General features: G+C 40.1%; 1 protein-coding gene across 1 annotated transcript in view; it reads right to left on the bottom strand.

Moving 5' to 3' along the window:
* The window catches only part of MCM6 (minichromosome maintenance complex component 6), a 35113-nt gene extending 21806 nt beyond the window's left edge, over positions 1-13307 (bottom strand). The window contains exons 1-7 of the mRNA XM_052664351.1: positions 13173-13307; positions 8279-8425; positions 7022-7132; positions 5782-6031; positions 3595-3760; positions 3172-3317; positions 2235-2385 (exon numbers count right to left, since the gene is read on the bottom strand). Coding sequence (XP_052520311.1) covers positions 2235-2385; positions 3172-3317; positions 3595-3760; positions 5782-6031; positions 7022-7132; positions 8279-8425; positions 13173-13279 — 1078 coding nt within the window. The 5' untranslated portion in view covers positions 13280-13307. The remainder of the gene's footprint in view (positions 1-2234; positions 2386-3171; positions 3318-3594; positions 3761-5781; positions 6032-7021; positions 7133-8278; positions 8426-13172) is intronic.
* Between the last annotated feature and the right edge of the window lie 270 nt (positions 13308-13577).

The raw sequence follows: 13577 nt of genomic DNA, 5'->3' as shown, positions 1-13577 counted from the left end.
CACTACAGCCTACCATATTCGCTAGTTCTTTCCAACTGCAGGTTATATAGTTCTATCAAGAGTTTCAGGAAATGATCCATGACTTACCTCTTTTGTATCAGGAATAGTGACCCAAAGCTAAATACAAATACAATACAAGCTAATTGAACTGATACGGATTAGGCAAGATGCTGAATGTGATCTACAGCTGCTTCTAAAAACGGTTTTTAAATACAAGAAGGAAATGAACAATTGAGAAAAAAAAAGACAACACCAAATTTTAGAAATTTGATATTGGAAGAAACATTCTTCTGTCTTCATTATCATGAGCTTCTGTGAATGCCATCAACGAAATGCTGGCACAGGTACACAAAGCACCCCTTAGAAGCAGAAAATTTAAAATCCATTCCCACAACAAAATTTCTCTGACTTATAACCTGTATGAAACAAATGCGTTGGAGGTGTGGTAGTTTAAAATAACCCACAAATTCTTTGATAATCCTCATTTCTAGATGACAGCTTAATTTTCCTCTCCTTCAGTGTGGCTGGGCTTAGTAACTTGGTTCCCACAAATAGCATATGGTGGAAGAGAAGGTGTAAAACTTCTAGCACTAGGTCTCGAGAAGCATTTTGCTTCCTCCTGGCTCTGCTCTCCTGGACTGCATGCTCTGAAGGAAGCCAGCTGTTGTGCTATGAGGACACTGAAACAGTCCAGTGAAAAGACTCATATGGTAAGGAACTGAGGCTTCCAGCTAACAACAAGCACTGACAGATAAGCATTGAGTGCATCCTTGTAAGTGGATCCTCTAGCTCAAGTCAAGCCTTCAGATGACTACAGCCCTAGTTGACACCTTGGCTACAAAATCTACAAAGACTGACCAAGACCACACAGCTAAGTTTCCCTCAAATTCCTGATCTACAGACAGTATGAAATATTGCTTGTTGTTTTAAGCCATTAAGTTTGGGATAATTTGTTATGTAGCAATAGATTAATTTATGGTGGGGGAATGGAACAGTATAAAAATTTGATACCTACTCATTCTAAGGGAGGAGAAGGCAATGGCAAACCCACTCCAGTACTCTTGCCTGGGAAATCCCATGGATGGAGGAGCCTGGTAGGCTACAGTCCATGGGTTCGTGAAGAGTCAGACACGACTGAGCAACTTCACTTTCACTTTTCACTTTCCTGCACTGGAAAAGGAAATGGCAACCCACTCCAGTGTTCTTGCCTGGAGAATCCCAGGGACTGGGGAGCCTGGTGGGCTGCCGTCTATGGGATCACACAGAGTCGGACACGACTGATGTGACTTAGCAGCAGCAGCATTCTAAGGGAGGATACTCTAAAACCCACAAAGGATTATTAATATTAAGGATTTCAGTTCAATTTCACTGACCAAATATTTAAGCAGAAAAAAAGGTTAATTTTCAATGATTAAAAATACATACCTAAGACAAATAACCATAATCTTATGAACTCTTGCCTTTACTTCAACTGAATATGGAGGGATGGAAAAAAAACAAAGCATGAGATCTGAAAAGTTAGTCATATCCTTCAGTGTGCAAGGGATTTAATGACAGTGAGCAGCTAGCAACCAAGAGCTAAGAAAGTGTGAAAACAGAAACCACAAGGTATAGGCACAGTTGTTCAGTCGCTAAGCTGTATCTAATTCTTTGTGACCCCACGAACTGCAGCATGCCAGGCTTAGGCACAGTACATATAATCAAAAAAAATATGAAATCTCTTCCCATTGCGAAAACTAACAAGAAAAAGAGATCAGGATGTTAATCTGGCATATTAAGAATATACTTAAGTGCAGTTCTGTCCTAAAGCCAGAAAAAGACTAAATGATTTTTTCTTTTTTCAAAAGAAAACTGGCAAAATACACACAACATAAAATTAACCACTGCAACCATTTTTAAGGGGTTCAGAAGGGGTTTAAGTACATTCATTCACTATCTTTTACAACCATCACCCATTCACTTCTAGGACTTTTCATAACACCAAACAAATTCTATCCATAAACAATTCCCTATTTCTCTCAACAGGTAATCTTTTTCTACTTTCTCTATGAATTTACCTATTTTAAGTATCTCATCTCAACTGGAATCATGTAATATCTGTCCTTTTATAAAAACCCCTTCTAAACCCACTAAAAACCTTTTAACATCTGATTTGTGTATTTTAAGAAGTCACATGTTGCTGTTTTACAAACATTACTTTGACTTCAAGCTTATTTCACAGATAGACTTCTTACCATGTATAGTAGGGAACAGGCTTGTACAAAGATTGTGGTACAGATTTTTATCTTGACTCATTTCAAACACTTTCTCCCACTCCTTCACAGTCATTTGGTTCTTAATGCTCTCAGCTGTCTGTTCCTCATCTCGGAGCTCTTTTCCTCCAAACTGAGGGGGAGAAGAAAGGAAAAAAATAGTAGTATAGAAATAAGTCAAAAAAATGTGAAAGAGAAGAAACATCACCACAAACAAAATACATCCTGGGAGGTCAAAATCTGTTGCCTGTAAAGGTCTTTTTAAAAAAAATCTTCTAACCAGAAAGCCCTAAGTTAGCCAAAATACCAAAGACCTTGTCATCTGTCCAGTGATCTATAAATAACAAAAAAAACTATCACCATTATTCTGCATTGCTATCTAAATGAATCCAGATGCTCAAGAGATGAGCCATAATAAAATGGTAATCATTGTTATGAAGATGAGAATGAACAGAATATTATGTTCACGCCTCATTTCCCAACACTGGACTATTTTCCAAACTTTTTCTCACTGCTTTCCCATCTTGCAAACAAAATTAAGTTCTCAACCACTACAATACCAGGGAGTCAATCACTCTCAGAAAGAGTAATTTATAAGCTATTGCCCAGATTACGAAATTTTTCTATTTGTACTTTCTCAAGGAGTGTGACAGAGGAACTATAACAATTAAAACACAAACAAGACCACCCCCACCTCCAGAAAAACCACCATTAATAATAGCACCAATACGCTTATAGCACTGAACTTGAACACATAAAAATAAGACTTCTCCTTAAGGTCAGGAAAACAAGGCATGAGAAAGTCTGGTTTTAGAGCTAAAGAGCAAATCTCAACCCAAACCTTTGTCTTTAACACTGAATTTGCGGCAGCCTCAGGTAATGTCTTTCTTAAGCTTTGCCATTCTACTAAGACACTCACCCTTGGGTTGGTTGGTGCAACACAGCAGGCAAGAAAGACTAGCCTGTATGAAAGGTCTCTAACACCAAGGGCTCGGAGACCTCGAACACCTTCTGTCTCATATCCATCAACACCACTGACTCGGGAATCAGTTTCTGCGCGTGCTCCTGAAACATTGAATGACAGGTTGTTTCATAGCTAGATACTGAAGGTACTGATAGTCAGAACTGCTCAGATAAATAAAACCAAAAAAATCTAAAATTTCATTTAGGCTTTGGAATTTTCAGAAGGGTACCTTCTGTAGCAAAACCAGTTAGTCTTTGTTATCATTATAGTTCCTTGTTCACTCTGATTGGTAGCCAAAAATAAGACAAGGAAGAGGCAAGAAGCTAGGTGTTCTGCAATAACTGAGAATTTGTTAAACCTGAGCCACAGATTACTGACCTGGTGTGCTAAGCTTAGACACGTCAGGCACAACAATCAGCGTCCCTGTAAAGTCACATTTGTCACCAGCTTGAGCTGACTCCACAGCTTCAGCCCTCAAGATCACTTCTAAACTGCGGGGGATACTCCCTCGAGGAAGCTCAGCTTGAGTCTCTTGAATACGAACCTATAACAGAGACAAATAAGTGGCCAAGGATGAGAAGAGATCTCTTTCAAGTGCCATGTGATCTAAATTAAATGCACAAACATTGATATATCCTAAATTATCTTACCAGTTGGCAGACTTTTGACATGTGCCAACATTCATCTTAAAAAATTCTTTTCAATTTGGTAAGAGATTACATCTACTTAAAAACTGCAACTTCACTTTTATTCTCATTCAGTTCAGTTCAGTTGCTCAGTCGTGTCCAACTCCTTGCAACCCCATGAATCGCAGCACGCCAGGCCTCCCTGTCCATCACCAACTCCCGGAGTTTACTCAGATTCACGTTCATCGAGTCAGTGATGCCATCCAGCCATCTCATCCTCTGTCGTCCCCTTCTCCTCCTGCCCCCAATCCCTCCCAGCATCAGAGTCTTTTCCATTGAGTCAACTCTTCGCATGAGGTGGCCAAAGTACTGGAGTTTCAGCTTGAACATCAGTCCTTCTAATAAACACCAAGGACTGATCTCCTTCAGAATGGACTGGCTGGATCTCCTTGCAGTCCAAGGGACTCTCAAGAGTCTTCTCCAACACCACAGTTCAAAAGCATCAATTCTTCGGCGCTCAGCTTTCTTCACAGTCCAACTCTCACATCCATACATGACTACTGGAAAAACCATAGCCTTGACTAGACAGACCTTAGTCGGCAAAGTAATGTCTCTACTTCTGAATATGTTATCTCATTAAACAATACATATTTTGTTCTCTTTGTTGAAATTTACTTTAATTATGTGTTTTGGGTCCCATTCTCCTCTAAATTGTCAGGGAAATTTTATGAAAATTTTCACATCTAGTATACCCTTCAGCTCAATGCAACTGTTAACATTACTTAAGATACACATATTTTTACTAAATTATTTGAAAGAAGTTGTAAAAATCAAGATATTTTACCCTTAAATATTAAAGCACTCATTTACTAAGAGTGAAGACAATCTCCTATGTAGCCACAATGCCATGAATCACATCAAGGATTTAAGTATTTAATTCCATGCCTTCTATTATCCAGTCTACTTTCGTATTTCCCCAATTGTCAAGCATGTCCTTTATTACAGCTGTTTCCCCCCTGCCAACCTAAATTCATCGTTTGATATTTGGTTTTTGTATCAAGTTCTTTATCAGATACAAAGCATCTCTTTCCCAAAGTTATGGGTAGAGTACAGGCTTCTTACTAACCAAGTATCGAAATAATACAAGAAAACTAAGTAAAGACTAAAAGTTGAATTTAATATTATTTATTTTAGTCTGGTTCTCATTCTCTTAGTGCTTGAGCTGCTGCAACTTTTCTTTCCTCCTTGCATATTCCAGAGTTACTCAGTCCTGAAGAGACTTAGCCCCTTCATTCTCAACTGCTACCATCTATCTCTTGCCCAGGTAACCACAACTGCCTGTTAGTCTCTTTGTTAAATACTACCACTGTCGTCCCATTAATCTTCCTGATAGGAAGAAAAAATCACGTCCTCTGAAAACGTATTCCTCTTGCTTTTCAAAACAAGTCCAAACTTCTCAATTTGAGGACCCAAGCACTTCCATGCCGCACATCAAATCATCTCTCAGACGATCTCCAGTTTGGTTCCTCTACTTTAATCATGATAATCCCCATAGCTGTTGACAAGCATGTCCATTTTCACCTGTCCTTTTACTTATGCCTTCCTCCTTCTTAACCACCATCTCCAAATCTTTCTACTTCTTCAAAGTTTCCATAACTCTAACTTACAGTGATAACTAACTACTGTTTATTCTTTGACAAATATGTTTTATTTGTCTGAAGGAGCTTCCAATCCAAGTTATTAAAAGTTAGAACACATTTATACACTGATAATTGAAATTTGCCTGACAAATTTTTAGCTTAAATTTGTAGTCAGTTTTTATGTAAGTCATGGATCTTTAAGCAATTACAACATTGCCTAAGTTAAGCTTATAATAATTACAAGTGCCTAGAAGTGAATTATTAGCACAGGCTGAATCTGATCTAAACAGAATACATACCTTTTGAAAATCAACAAATCTTGATTTATTCGTATCCAGCAGGAATCTCCGTCTGTTGGCACAAACTGGATTTCGACAGATGTTTGGCTGTGTGTATTTGAACTGCTGTTCCACATCCTTGATCACTGTCTGACAGTCCAGGCACAGGAAAGTTCCGCTCACAAGCTCTGGGTGAACTGGGTGAGTCCGTACCACCTGCCCACTGATGCGAGTAAGCAAACCAATTCTGGATGAGGTGAGCTCTCGAATTCTGTTTAAGGAAAGATACTGCATTAGTAAATGTTCATGTCCAAACTAAAAATTTTCACTTTTAAGGAGAGGATATTCAAAGATAATTTATGCTTAAAATAAGAGACAAGGTATTCTTTAGACTCTCCTGAAAGTGATTTAGTCAACATGCCCATTCCTGAAGTATAATGTACATGCATCCACAACAAAATACATAAATGAAAACAAACAAAACACCTAAGCAAAGGACATGAAAGAAATGCAATTACAATTACAAAACAGGGGCTTCCGAAATGGCGCAGTGGTAAAGACTGTATGCAGTCAATGAAGGAGATGTGTGTTTGATTTCTGGATTGGGAAGATCCTTCGGAGGAGGGAAATGGCAACCCGCTCCAGTATTTTTGCTGGGAAAAAGCTCACGGACAGAGGAGCCTGGTAGGCCATAGTCCATGACATCGCAAAGAGTTGGACATGACGGTGTGACTAGCACACACACAAAAATATTTTCTGCTGACCTACATTTCTAAATAAGTATTTTCATAGTACAGTTGTCATGGGGGAAAACTTGTTTGTTTGAACTTGAAGGTTTAGAAAACACTTTATTTCAGAAACTCATCTTATATTAAATAACTTGGTAACTTTATAGGTAATTTTAGTAGTTAGAAGTTTTCAAAATAGCACTTGAGTTTCCTCCAATAAATTTATTCTTTAAATAATTGCTAAAGAGGAAAACAGTTTAAAAGTTATGCTATTTAAGCTCTTGACAATTCATTAATTTGTGACTGCTCTCAATTTTCATATTTTCTCTCTAAACTAAGCTTTCATCTAAACATCCCTTAAAAGGTGTCCTAAAGTATTATAATCCTTGGAAATATAGATTTTCCTGCAACTAAATGTTCTGGATAACTGGGTGTAACTCTTTACAGATGTAAGACTACAACCTTCTGAGCTTTCTGACAAGTGATAGGTGTACTATTCAATGAATTCTTTTTCCTTTCAAAGAGTTTCTTACTTGTGTCTGGTAGGTAGGTCTTGAAATGCAACATAAAAATCCTTGGCAAGAGGGATCTCTTTACGGTCTTTGACAAAAGTTTTCAAGGCTCGACATAGGTAAGGATAAACTCTGAAAAGCAAACAAAAAGAAAACCAACTTTAAGAGGCTTACCAAGCCCTCTTTTCCTTTTCATGCTTCCCAATAGCTGAAACTAAGGAATTTCACCTGATTACAACCAAGCTTTAGAATCTAACTATGCAGGACCCTTCCCATTTGGTGTCAAGGCCTAGTATATTCTTCCAGGTTGTAATTCTTGACTGACAGGAAATGGATAAGGGTAGGTAAGGAATCTGTGTACTGATGTGAGAACAAGTTGGCAGAAACGTTTCACCTGGTTGGTTAGGTGGGTGTGTGCACGTTCCCTTGATTTAAGTTTTAAACAGCTGCAGTGGCTTGGTTTAAGCAGTAGGATCTGGAAGTCCTCTGAAAGATCAGCTACTCTCAGGAGACAGAACTATGCGGCACAGTCTGTGCATGGAGTATGGACACAGTGTTTCTCCCATCAGCCCAACTTTCTACCTCCCTCTCACTTGTCAGGACAACTTTTCCTACTACATACTTTCACAATAAACTCTGCTGCTTATCCTTCTAGTCATTCTTGATAGTCAGATAAGACTGGAAACACTGAGACATATCCATCCCCCAGTCCACCAGGTGAAAAAACAGGACTGTGACTCCTTATTCCTGGGTCTTCATTTCTCCTTCATAACTGTCCACAGGGTTTATTTTAACCTGATTTTATTTATACAGATTGTCACATTTATTTAATCCAAATGCAGACAGAATTTTGTGTAGAAAGAGGTTTCTTGATTTACATAGCAATCAAAAGCAAATTAAAAGCCTAATGTCTAGCTTCTGCCCCCAAAATATCATTCAGCTTTTAAAATGTTTCAAGGGATTTTATTTAATACAGGATGGGAATGGATTAAATGAATGACAGAGCAATAGCACTGAATGCCTGACACAAAGTAAACAATTCTCTTAACACTTGAAAAACTGTCAATAGAAAGCAGAGATTTTCAATATCTGCACGTGAAAAATAGTCAGCCCCACAAAGGCCTAAATTAGTTCAGAGCAGCATTAAAATAACCACTGGCTGTAAAAAAGGGCTTCTGTGACATCTGCCCTCCCTTTATCCTCACAAATTAACAATTCCATTCCAATAAGAGCTGGCTTCCCAGGTTCCATGTCTACTTAAAGATTAATATACCATACCTATAGAACTCCTCTTGAATGGTGGTAGAAAGTTGCTGGTTAAATTGCTCCAGGTCCACAAAACTCACAACCAACGTGTTTCTCTCAGGACGAATTAACTCCTCAGCTAACTGCAAGTACTTAATTTCTCCATCGCTGTTCTGGAACCTGCAGATACATACAAATCAGATTAAACTGAAATTAGGCAGTAAAAAGAAGAATCTGAATGCCTGATAATTCAGTGTACTGGTTAAAGATCATCAGCTTTAGGGCCAGAGAGGCCCATTTTAGTAGTCGTATACCTTAAGGCTAGTTACCTATCTTCTCTAAACATATCCCTCTTCTTTTTGAATATAATAATAATGAAAAAGATTAGAACATGATCCTGTAAGGTTAACTGTGAAGATTAAATGAGAGAATGCCTATGAAATCTTTTGTACAAAGTTGGGAACATAAAAAACTAGGTCTTCAGATTTAAATCTGAACACCCCCAATATTTACTGATTTAGCTGCATCGGGTCTTAGTTGTGGCATGTGGGATCTTCACTATGTTGTTTGGGACCTTTCATTGCAGCGCATACTCTCTAGTTGTGGTGTGCCAGCTGGCTCAGTAGTTGAGGCTCGCAGGCTTAGTTCCATGGTATGTGGGATCTTAGTTCCCTGACCAGGGATCAAACCCACATCCCTTGCATTGCAAGGTGGATTCTTAACCACTGGACCACCAGGGAAGTCCCAAACCTGAATTTCTTGATCTAAGATTTCCCAATCTTAATTGTACATAACAACAATAAAACAACAGATAGCATTTGTTGATTAGAAAATATTAAATAAAAAAACTCAGGTTATAATCCAAAGATTTAATTTCTAAAGGGAAAACTGACAGATTAATTGCTCATTTAAGTACAAGAATATCAATAAATACACGGAAACGAGGTGCTTCAGGGCTCAAGACCTCAGGAAAATGAAAATGTACATACACACAAAGTAAAGCTGGGGTGTTTTTTCCTAACAAGTATCATACTAACATATTTGCTTTTTATTCTTTTAACATAACCATGCAGATAGTTTTGAGGAAAACTAAATTCCTCCTTCAAATACAGCATGTTCTGTTTAATACATTATGAACATCTCTCTGGAAAGCACTATGCCAGAGGGACCGTAAGTTGGAAATAACAGTGTTGCTCTTCTCCTAGGGTTGACACTCTCATAAGAGACATTTCTATTAAAGAGAGGGATAAGACATCTAAATGTCTAAGACAAATGAATAAACAAAATGTTTATTCAATCTTTTTTTAAAACTTATTTTTAAATTGAAGGATAATTGCTTTACAGAATTTTGTTGGTTTCTGCCAAACATCTACTTGAAATCAGCCATAGGTATACATGTGTCCTCCTCCCTTTTATCTCCCTCTCCATCCTGCCCCTCTAGGTTGTTACAGAGCCCCGGTATGAGTTTCCTGAATCATACAGCAAATTCCCATTGGCTATCTATTTTACACATGGTAATGTAAGTTTCCATGTTACTCTCTTGGTATGTTTACTCAATCTTAAAACAGGATATTCTGCAATGTCTGAATGTGAATGAATCTTGAGGACATGGTGCTATGTGAAACGAACCAATTCAGTCCAGTCCAGTTCAGTCACTCAGTCATGTCTCTTTGCAACCCCATGGACTGCAGAACGCCAGGCTTTCCTGTCCATCACCAACTCCCAGAGTTTACTCAAACCCATGCCCATTGAGTCAGTGATGCCATCCAACCATCTCATCCTCTGTCATCCCCTTCTCCTCCTGCCTTCAATCCTTCCCAGCATCAGGGTCCTTTCAAATAGTTGTTTGCATCAGTTGGCCAAAGTACTGGAGTTTCAGCTTCAACATCAGTCCTTCCAATGAATATCCAATTACACAAAGACAAATACTGCATGATTCTACTTATATGAGGTATCTAAAAGAGTCAAATTTGGGAATTTCCTGGCAGTTCAGTGGTTAGGACTGTGCTTTCACTGCTGTGGGCCCGGGGTTCAATTCCTGGTCAGGAAATTAACATCACACAAGTCATGGGGTGAAGCCCCCCGAAAACGGTCAAATTCATAGAATCAAAGAGTGGAATGTTGGTTGGAGGAAAAGGAAAATGTGGAGGTATTATAGACAATAAAAAATAAAAATTATTCAGTCAATAAAAAGAAATGCATCTGAGTCGATACCAATGAGATGGATGAACCTAAAGCCTATTAAACAAAGTGAAATCAGAAAAACAAATTGTTTATTAACGCATATATACAGAATCTAGAAAGCTGGTACTGATGAATCTATTGGCAGGGCAGCGATGGGAGACACAAAGACAACAACTTGTGGACACAGTGTGGGAAGGAGAGGGAGGGACAAACTGAAAGAGTTAACACTGAAACATATATATTACCATATGTAAAACAGGTGAATTTACTGTATGATGCAGGGAGCTCAAACCTGGTGCTCTGTGACAACCTTGAGGGGTGGGATGGGGTAGGAGGTGAGAGGGAGGTTCAAGAGAGAGGGGACATATGTGTACTTATGGCTGATTCATGTTGATGTATAGCAGAAATTAACACAATATTAAAATTAAAACATAAATAAAAATTATGAAAGTTAAAAAAGTTTCAGTGAAGCAAGATGGGTAAGTTCTAACAGAATCTACTGAACAACAATACACTGTACAGTTAAAATTTTGTTAAGAGGGTAGATCTCATGTTAAGTGTTCTTTCCGCCAAAAAAAAACAGGTGAAAGAAATTTGACCGATGAATATAACAGGTGGCACTGGAATTTGGCCTGGAAGACTTAAAATCTGAAAGGAAAAAATGAGTGATAGATAGACTGGCTACAGAGGTTTCCAAGTATGTGACAGTCAGGAAAGGTATGTGAGGACTGTGGATGATGACAGAATGGTTGTGGAAGATGAAACTAGAAAGGACAGCTGTGAAGAATTTGGACTTTATTTCATAAGGAATGACAAATCAATGTTGGTATTTTGAGAGGGAGTTAACATTTTTTTCTCAACAAATACAAGGATTATTTGTCTTGTTCACCGTGCCCAGCAGTTAGCTGCAAGGCAAACTACAAGGAAGTGAAGGTAACTATATTATTTGTTAATATCAAACATAGTTGAGGACCTTTGTAAAGTGGTATGGTGGCTAGGTGGGGTTGAGCATAGGATTCACATTCAGATGAAATAGCTGGCAGTAGATACACTACTGGTAACGGAAAATGGCAGCCTGGGAACATAGGGGAAGAAAGGATTGGGGCTGGTGGTTCATAGGGTTTAACAAACAGGTATGAATCTTTAGCTAGGCTTTGAAGGACAAATAGTTATCAGGCAGAGAATAACATTATAAAAAGTAGGGAAATATAAACTGTGGTATTAAGTATATCAGAATTTCATTTAGACAGCAGAACTATCAACAGTAAGTGAGGAAACATCCCATATGTCCATGGATGGATGAATAAACAAATGAAAGGTAGAATAGACATAATGAGTACCACTCACCCTTAAAAAGAAAATTCTGGCACATGCTACAACATGGATAAACCTCCAAGACACTATGCTAAGTGAAGTAAGCTGGTCACAAAAGGACAAATATTGTATAATGCCAAATCTGAGGTACCTAGAGTAGCCCAATTCACAGACAGAAAATAGAATGGAGGTTGCCAGGTGCTGGAGGGTGGGGGGAATAGTGAACTATTGTTTAGTGAGTGCAGAGTTTCAGTTTGGAAAGAAGAAAAGCTTCTGGAGATGGATGGTAGTGATGGCTATATTACAAGGCAAATGTACTTAACATCAGTGAACTCTATGTTTAAAAAAGGTTAAAACGAGTTTTTACCACCACAACAACAAAAAAAGAATTTCCTGTCATGTTATGCTTAAAGATACTGAAGTCATTAAGGTCCCTAAAGACAGCCACAAGAAACTTTAATGATGGAAGTATTTTCATAAGACACGTGCTAATTTTTTAAAGCTTCAGTATAACCAATGCTAACAACTTAGAGTTTCTACATATCAGTAAAATCGTATATAATTTTTTTAGGACTATTGCAGAGTCTCAGGCCAAGGATGTCATCGAAGAGTACTTCAAATGCAAGAAATGATCAAATTAAAAAGCTGAGCTCTTAAAAAAATTTTTTTCCTAACTCATTCCTAAGTGCTTCCACTTCTTCCTGGAAGCAGCAGAGTATGGACTCAGAGAGAGCAGCGATATTCTGCGCGATCTAAGAAAAGTAACTGGTGGCAGTGGCTGCAAGCCAGAGTGGGGGGGGGGGGAGCGGTTTGAGATGCCTGGAGCCTAAAAAAAAAGCAACAGAAAAAAAAAAAAAGAAAGAAAAGAAGGATTTGGGGCGTTGGAAGGGAAGGAAGAGAGAGATGGAGGGAGTGGGTCCAGGGCCGTAAGCAACGCAGGCGGTCCCTAGCCCGAGCATCTGTCAAGCACCAGGTTCATTCCCGCACATTCACCTCCACAGGCTCCAGGGCAGCCTGGCCCTCGGTGGACCCCACGAGGCCCCCGCCAGGATTCCCACGCCAGTTCGGCCTCCCTCCACGAGTCAGACGTGCGGCCTAACTGGGCGAGTTACTCATTCCCACCCAGCTTCGGCGTCCGCACAGGGAACCGGGGGCTACGCGACCACCAGCCTTTCGGGCTGTGAGGACTGAACAACGGGCCTAAGCGTTCGGCCCAGGACACCGCACACGGCAGGAGCCCGAGGAAGGACTCCAGATGAATTTCACTAACCCTGGAGACCAGCCCAGTCCGGCCCAGGCTCCCCACCGCGGCCCGCTCTCCGAGGCGCGCGACCCCTCAGGACCCAAACGCGCTCAAGGCCCTAAGCGGCCCCAGACTCCGGAAGCCGGCAGGGGAAGTTCCGCGATTATGGGGCGACCGCCGACTTACTCCTCCAAGAAGTCCAGGAACAGTTTCTGGCACTTCTCGGCCACCTCGTCGCGGACTTCCAGATGCTGGCTGCCGGCGCCCGGCTCCGCCGCGGCAGCGAGGTCCATATCTGCTTAACGCTGAAGGGTAGCTGGCGCACACTACAGTTGCTTCTCCTCCGACGCTGCCGCTCTGCGCGCGCCGCCTCCGTCCCGCCCCTTCGCTGGAAGGCCGGAGCCAATCGTGGCTCAGGAGCCCCGGGGTTCGCGCCAAACCTGTCCAATGAGCGCGGTTTCTCTCTTAGCCCCGCCCACGGAGCGGAGATTTCGCGCCAAATGCAAAGACCTGAGAAAGCTGGGTGGTCTGCCCCTGCGCCTGCGCAGTTGGTCGTGTCCAGGGAAATTTGGCTGCTGAAGGTTAAAAGAT

The sequence above is a fragment of the Budorcas taxicolor genome, chromosome 2 (genome assembly GCF_023091745.1).
Source record: "Budorcas taxicolor isolate Tak-1 chromosome 2, Takin1.1, whole genome shotgun sequence".
Classification (NCBI taxonomy): domain Eukaryota; kingdom Metazoa; phylum Chordata; class Mammalia; order Artiodactyla; family Bovidae; genus Budorcas; species Budorcas taxicolor.
The sequence above is the reverse complement of the archived record's forward strand: the minus strand, read 5'-3'. Positions and strand labels throughout refer to the sequence as shown.